This window comes from Oryzias melastigma, unplaced genomic scaffold, assembly GCF_002922805.2.
Source record: "Oryzias melastigma strain HK-1 unplaced genomic scaffold, ASM292280v2 sc00757, whole genome shotgun sequence".
Taxonomy (NCBI): domain Eukaryota; kingdom Metazoa; phylum Chordata; class Actinopteri; order Beloniformes; family Adrianichthyidae; genus Oryzias; species Oryzias melastigma.
Genome location: NW_023417344.1, coordinates 1 through 6766, shown reverse-complemented (window position 1 = coordinate 6766; position 6766 = coordinate 1). Strand labels below are relative to the sequence as shown.

Genomic DNA, 6766 nt, shown 5'->3' with positions numbered 1-6766 from the left:
ACATTGACACCCCCCCCCCCTCCCCACAATGGTTCAGAGTGAGGGTTCTCCTCCATGGTGGCTGCTGCTAACAACCTGGCCTTGTTGGTTTTCCAGCGGTGAATTCCTCCGACTTGATCATCAGTCCTCTGGATCCTCAGAACGCAGACCGAATCCGAGTGAAGATCGCGGACCTGGGAAACGCCTGCTGGGTGGTAAGACTCCCGATCCTCGCCGCCGTTCTGCTCGTCGTCAGCTGTTCTCATCGTCTGTTTCTCCACCAGCACAAACACTTCACGGAGGACATTCAGACCCGGCAGTACCGAGCTCTGGAGGTTCTGATTGGAGCCGAGTACGGACCGCCGGCGGATATCTGGAGCACCGCCTGCATGGTGCGCTTCTCACACTCCACACACACTCCACACGTGCACGAGCACGCACCGAGACCAGATTCAACCCTGTGGTCTTCCACTGAGACCCAGAGTTCCTGAAGGTCCAGGTCCAGAAGTGGACTGACCCATCCTCGTTGTTTCAGGCCTTTGAGCTGGCAACAGGAGACTACCTGTTCGAGCCTCATTCCGGAGAAGACTACACCCGGGATGAAGGTGTGTTCCATCATCACTTCCAAATGCTGCTCCTCTGATGCCAATCTGTGGAGCTAAATCAGAGCCATAAATATCTGAACCCAAATAAGATAAATACACTGAATTATTTTCAGATTCAAATGTTCAGATTTTTAGATTTCAAAACTCAAAATTTCAATTTCAAAACTTTTTTTTAGTTTCAAATCTTTTTCTTACCTTTTTTAAATCAGAAAATTTCAGTTTGAAAACTTTTGGCTCTGTTTTGGCGCATTGGGGCGGGGCTAACTCTAAGGACCAATCAAAATGGATGCTGGTGGTAACTTCAGTCACGGTGCGTTCACTGACTCTGAGAACTGTGAGAATTACAGTCAGAAAATGTCTGTTTAGTCTGTACTATCATAGTCTGAAGTTGTCCCACGACGGGTGTAAAAAGCAGAGTTTTATCGTGTCCAAACCGCTGTTCAAGGCGCCATCTTAGAGCTCCAGTTATTTCCTGTGGCCTAATAGCTAGTACGCTTGGATTTTAACTTTTTCTCATGCAGGAAATGTGAGTTTGAGCCTCACAGTAAAGCGGAGTCTTCATGGTTTGTCTTTTTCTTTGCTGACATTTGCTGACTATTTTGATTGTACTTAATATTTCTTTTTTGCTCTCTCTTCTTTTCCTTTTTTGTTTTTACAAGTGTATATTACATTTATAAACTATTGAAAATATCAAAACAGACTTTTCTTTGTCTCAGGCAATAAAGAAATCTCCTTTTGTAGAAATCAAATGGCCAAACCAACAAACTGTCGGCGCAGAAACGCTCGACTCCTGTTTAAAAATGGGAGAAATCTATGGATCAGCTCAGAGCACAGAACAGAGTTTTAGACGCAATTTAAAAGAGTCGAAATTGAAATAGTTTAGTTTAAAAACCTAAAAAAACATTTGAAGCTGAAAATAATTAAGTTTATTTTAGAATAGCAAAAAGTTTTGGACATTTAACTTATTTTTTTGGCCAAACACCAATATTTTTTTTTCAATCTGTTTTATTTAGACTTAAAATAATTTTGGCCCCGATTTAGCTCCACACATATTTATGTGCTTGTACCTTGTTGATGGAACTGTTCATCCGTCGTTGGTCGTCTCTGTTCAGATCACATCGCTCACATCATCGAGCTGCTGGGGCCTATCCCTGTGCCGTTCGCCCTGTCTGGCAGGTACTCCAGAGAGTACTTCGACAGAAGAGGTGAGCTGTAATTCTCTATGAACCAAGCCTTTCCAGTGAAGTCCTAAAGGAATGCTCCGCCCCCTCAGGTGAGCTGCGGCACATCTCCAGCCTGAAGCCCTGGGGTCTGTTTGAGGTCCTGCTGGAGAAGTACGAGTGGTCTCTGGATCAGGCGGCAGCCTTCAGCGACTTCCTGCTCACCATGCTGGAGCTGCATCCGGGGCGGCGAGCGACGGCGGCGCAGTGTCTGCAGCACCCGTGGCTGCAGGCATGAGCACACATGCACACGTGCACGCTCACTGTTTGACTGTTCGGTGTGTTAGGTGCCCCCCCCTCCCCTCCAAGATCTTCCAGTTCCTCCTGCTTCAAACTTTCCATCCGCAGCTGCCCCCCCCTCCTCCAGTCATAGTGCCTTTAATGAAGCAGCTTTTCTACCTGTCTGTGAAAATAAAGAGAAAATCTCACCTGTGTCTGTCTGAACTCACTTGGAGCAGTTTCAACAGCCAGGAACGTCATTTCATACTAATAGTTTACAGATACCAGCTAGAAACACAAGAGTCTGAACATTAAATGTTTATTTATTAAAAAAAATAATTTAATATTTATTAATCAGGCGTTCTGCCGTGTAGCTGTGCGATCAGTGTAGTAAAACTGTCTAAAATAAACTTTTTACATTCTGTGGTTGAGATTTTATTAAATTAAATAGATAATATGGTATTTATTTGTAGTTTTTGGACAAAACTGATCTTCTATTTTAATAAATAGAGAAGATTAAACTGGTGGGTGTAATGCAGCAGCATAGCACCTGCACGACTATTAAATTAGTGGTCGATTATTTTAATAGACGATTAGTCGACTAATCGTGCCATCCCTACTGCTGTTAGAAATCCAAAGAGGAAACCCACCATTATTTTTATTTTGGGATGGGGACTGACATGAATTTTCCACAGTAACAAGCATCAGCGTTGTCTAAAAATTGAGGAAACTCCGCCTTTCTCCGCAAAAGTCCCGCCCACTGACGCCGCGAGAGGCAAACGGTTCAGAATGGACAGACACGCCCCCACCTGTGAGCAGCCGACCTGAGATCCGGCTGGATCAAACTTCTCCCAAAAAAGTTGTTTTATTATTTTTCAGAAGCAAAATAAATAAAGTTTATGATAAAAAAAGAAAAAGCTCAAACAGAATTCCAGGAAAAATGTCAAATAAACAGCAGTGAGAGATTCTTATTTTTTGAGCTGCCTGGTTTGACTTTAGCCTGGATTTTTTTGTAATTTCTTTCAAAAACATGTTGATTAGTCCTACAGGCACTTTGGGGTTTCGTGCACACTGAGTCTGTGCAGTATGTGCGTGCGGTCAGATTGTAACTTATATTACCTTTACAAATACTTTACGATGCATTTACCACTCGCACAACGATGGTACATTCCATTTTTTTGACATCTCTTGATCTCCACTCGTGCTTCAAGGGAACTGAAGACATCTGCACTCCCTTAAGATGCTCCTCTACGACCAGACAACCCAAAACCACGAACAACTTTATGAATGAAGAGGAGCAGAAAAAGAAAAACTTGTTTTATCTGCCTTAAAGAGCCGATTCATTCCTGGGAGTTGGATCAGAATCGTCTCCTGAGAAAGAATCAAAGTGTCCATCATCAGTTGTTCAAAGTAAGAAATGAGCATTCTAATACATTTAAAAGCTCAAATAGTTGATTTTGAACGGTGTACGTTTATTTTTTTGTTTTATGATCCTAAACATTTTTCTTTTACACATTTTGGAAACACGTTTTACTAAAACAGCTTTATTAGTTTAAATATAGAAAAAGTAAAACACTTTTGCCCATTTTTAATAGTTTTATTTCATTTATTGAAATACCGCCTGTTTCAAAATAAAATGTTATACTTTTTGCAAGTCTCCTCTGCACAGAAATGTTCCTGCTATTCGTCATAACTGAATCCTCCATGTTTAGCTCTGATGTTTTACTCTGTTACTGACTTGTGCTAAATAAATATTAGTTTCAGAAAAGTGTCAGTTCCTTTGAAGGTTTGTCCTGTGATTGGAAGGAACTAATTATCCATCTGGAAAAGTCTGTAATAAAAAAAATCCAACAGTCAAGAGCTTTCTGCACAGCGCCGCCTGAAGGATGTTTTCTGAGAGGCTCCTCCCACTGGTTGCTTCCTGAAGGAGTCTTCCTCCTGAAGGAGTCTTATTTTTCCTGGAGGAGTCTTCTTCCTGAAGGGCACTTCCAGTGAGTGTCTCCTCTTTAGTCTCCTCACTTCTTCCTCCTGACCACGGTCCAACCATCTTCCTCCTGAGGAGGAGGAGGAGGAGGATGTGTGCAGGTACTTGACTGCTGGGACTCCCCACACTCCATTTCCTGCACACAAAACACAAAATGCCCTCTCCTTCGTTGTCATGGTAACCAGATTTAAAGACTTCAGCGGAGCGGTCCTGTTTACCTGCGTTTCAGCGTCACTGTCCTCGTCGGATGAGATGGGCGGAGCCTGCACCTTGGCTCTCTGCGTCTTCTTCTGGCTCAGAGCCTGGATGGAGGTTTTGAGCGACTCCAGCGCCCCCTGCTGCCAGTGAGCATACATCTGCAGCAGGTTCAGAGACACCTGTCCACAAACACAGGAGAACCTGAACAGCTCTGCTTCAGAATGAAGGAAAATATTATCACAGCTACAATAAAAGTGAACACGTTTTGGCTTTGAGGCCAAAAGTGAGCGTCGAGGCTCAATTGGATAAAAGTCACGCGGTTTGGAAGTTATGTCACACCAAATTAAATATGTAGGAACACAAAGATTTTGCTTGTCAAAAAAAAGGTTTTTTATTTCCAAATTTGTATGCTTTCAGTAAAGTTGAACACGTTTACTAATCTTGTCTTTACTTAAAAATGCACTTTGGTGGAGAAAAATAAGTCATATTGCTCTGGATCAGAGGTCTGCAACCTGCAGCTCCAGATCCACATGTGGCTCTTCTATCTCTGCAGAACCTCAGCTTACAGACTTCTGTTTTAACAGGACGGAGCATCACACCGAGATGGGCGTGCATGTGTGTCCACGTGCACGTGCAGCGGTACCTGAGGCAAGCTCCCATCATCCACGACGGTATCGAACTCTTGGTCCAGGAGCACAGCCAGGTAGTCCTCCACCTCATACTGCTGCAGGTTAGCTGCACACAAACACACCAGGCTCAGATTCCAGATCACAGAGCGGATGGTTACCATGGTTACGCACTGACCGTTGTCATGGAAATACTGCTGCACCACGTCCACCATCCAGTCAGCCTTCTGTGGGCCGAACGCGCCCCCGAACCCGTTCTCCACGGCAATCTGACGAACACAGACCACGTTTGGCGAACCCGACCCGAACAAAGTCCATCTTTAACATACACAACCATTTCTACTTAAAATGGACCGGAACCTAGCTTAATCGCAACAGAACCGGGACAGATTCTGTGGATCCGAACCCTCACTTCTTCCGCGACTAAACCCGGTTCCGAAGCTCACCTGTAGAACCGGCCAGCTGTGCAAAACCGCCCGAACTCCGTCTGTGAAAAGCTCACGTGAAGCCGCCGAGGCCGCCATATTGGGATGACGTCACTCAGAAGGCGACGAGGCGTCATCAGAAACAGACCTAACCAATCATTTTTCTACCGACAGAATTCAAAACACAAAATACCAAATATGGGGTACGTATATCTCCAAAAATGTTTCTTTTTTTAAAAAAAATCAAAGTATTATATAGTTTAAAAAATAATCAAACAATGAAATGAAACATGACATAGAATTCAAATTGAGGCAATTAAGGCAAATTAGAAAAGAATTATTAGAAGTCTTGTCTATCTGATTGTTTTCAATCATTTGTGATTGTACATATATTTCTGTTATTATAGACGCCCGGTATGTTGTTATTCTTTTATTGTTCTTTCTTTCTTTTTACCAGACTGTTTTCTCTTGTATAAATAATATTTTGCCAATAATAATATTTGATATATTATATTTCACTGTAATGTAAGACAGGGTCATCTAAGACATTTTTTTCATCTGCTTCTGATTAACAATTATTAAAAAAATACTCAGATATTTAATTTTAAGCTTCGTTTTCTTTATATTTATTCTCCATCATGAGAAAAAACACCACAATAAGATATTAAAAACACCAAAAACATCACTCCTAATCCTATTGGCCTCATCTAGGGCTACTGCCATCGCCATCTATGGGTCAAATAATGAAATTGCACTTTTTTCGTTAGAGAAAAAGAGGAAGAAAGTTATTTTACATCAATTTAAAACATAAAATAAGCAAATAAACATTCTACTTTTGTTTCCTAAAGGAAACAGGTTTTGCACAGTAACTTTTAAAGCTATGGGTGATATTCGGGTCATTTTGTGTATAATAACAAAGTACATTGTACAAACCCTTACCAAAAAAAAGTATTCTTCAAGTATTTGTTTTAAAGTATTCTGAAGCAAGTATTTCAAGTAAACTTAAAAAGTCTTATACTATTAAAAGATGTATTAAATATTAAACTATCATACTTGTTAGTAAGCTGTCAGTTTACTAACAAGTATAATACTTTGAACTAAATTGGCCCATTATTAGTTTAAAAAAAGCATATTTAGAAGTATACTTAAAGTTGCCTTTTCAGTTTAGTATTAGTTTACTGGCAATGAACTCTAAGTTTATTTTAAGTTTATAAAAGTAGACTATGAATTATATCTAATGTAGCTGTTAAGATTTGCTTTTATTTTCAATGTTTATAAGTATGGATTAGTGTATTAAAATACCTTTTTAATATACTGGAAATATCCCAAGAATAAATCTACTCTACTTACCATGCTGAGTAAAACAATGTTTAAGGACAGTGACAAATATAGACAAAATATATTTAGACTTCTTGTATATTTCTAAGTATAATCCAAAGAAAATGAATTTGTGAACTTGTAATATTTTTCTCTAATAAGTAAACTAAAAGTATACTATCTTAATTTCAGT

At 40.6% G+C, this 6766-nt stretch overlaps 2 protein-coding genes across 3 annotated transcripts; one reads left to right on the top strand and one right to left on the bottom strand.

Moving 5' to 3' along the window:
* The first annotated feature begins 48 nt into the window (after positions 1-48).
* LOC112138853 (SRSF protein kinase 3-like) lies at positions 49-2236 on the top strand. Its single transcript, XM_024261514.2, has 5 exons — positions 49-194; positions 264-371; positions 515-584; positions 1697-1789; positions 1858-2236. Exons 2-5 carry the CDS (start codon positions 369-371, stop codon positions 2040-2042), a joined length of 351 nt encoding a protein of 116 aa, XP_024117282.2. The 5' UTR covers positions 49-194; positions 264-368; the 3' UTR covers positions 2043-2236.
* A 1363-nt stretch (positions 2237-3599) lies between these two features.
* LOC112138852 (pre-rRNA-processing protein TSR2 homolog) lies at positions 3600-5436 on the bottom strand. Of its 2 annotated transcripts, XR_002917853.2 has the most exons (6): positions 5278-5436; positions 5010-5100; positions 4849-4940; positions 4226-4384; positions 3982-4143; positions 3600-3944 (listed from the first exon to the last, which is right to left on the bottom strand). XR_002917853.2 is itself a non-coding variant. In XM_024261512.2 (5 exons), exons 1-5 carry the CDS (start codon positions 5353-5355, stop codon positions 4039-4041), a joined length of 525 nt encoding a protein of 174 aa, XP_024117280.1. In that variant the 5' UTR covers positions 5356-5436; the 3' UTR covers positions 3600-4038. The 2 variants fall into 2 exon arrangements, 1 of the variants encoding a protein (XP_024117280.1); XM_024261512.2 differs by having other exon boundaries at positions 3600-4143.
* Between the last annotated feature and the right edge of the window lie 1330 nt (positions 5437-6766).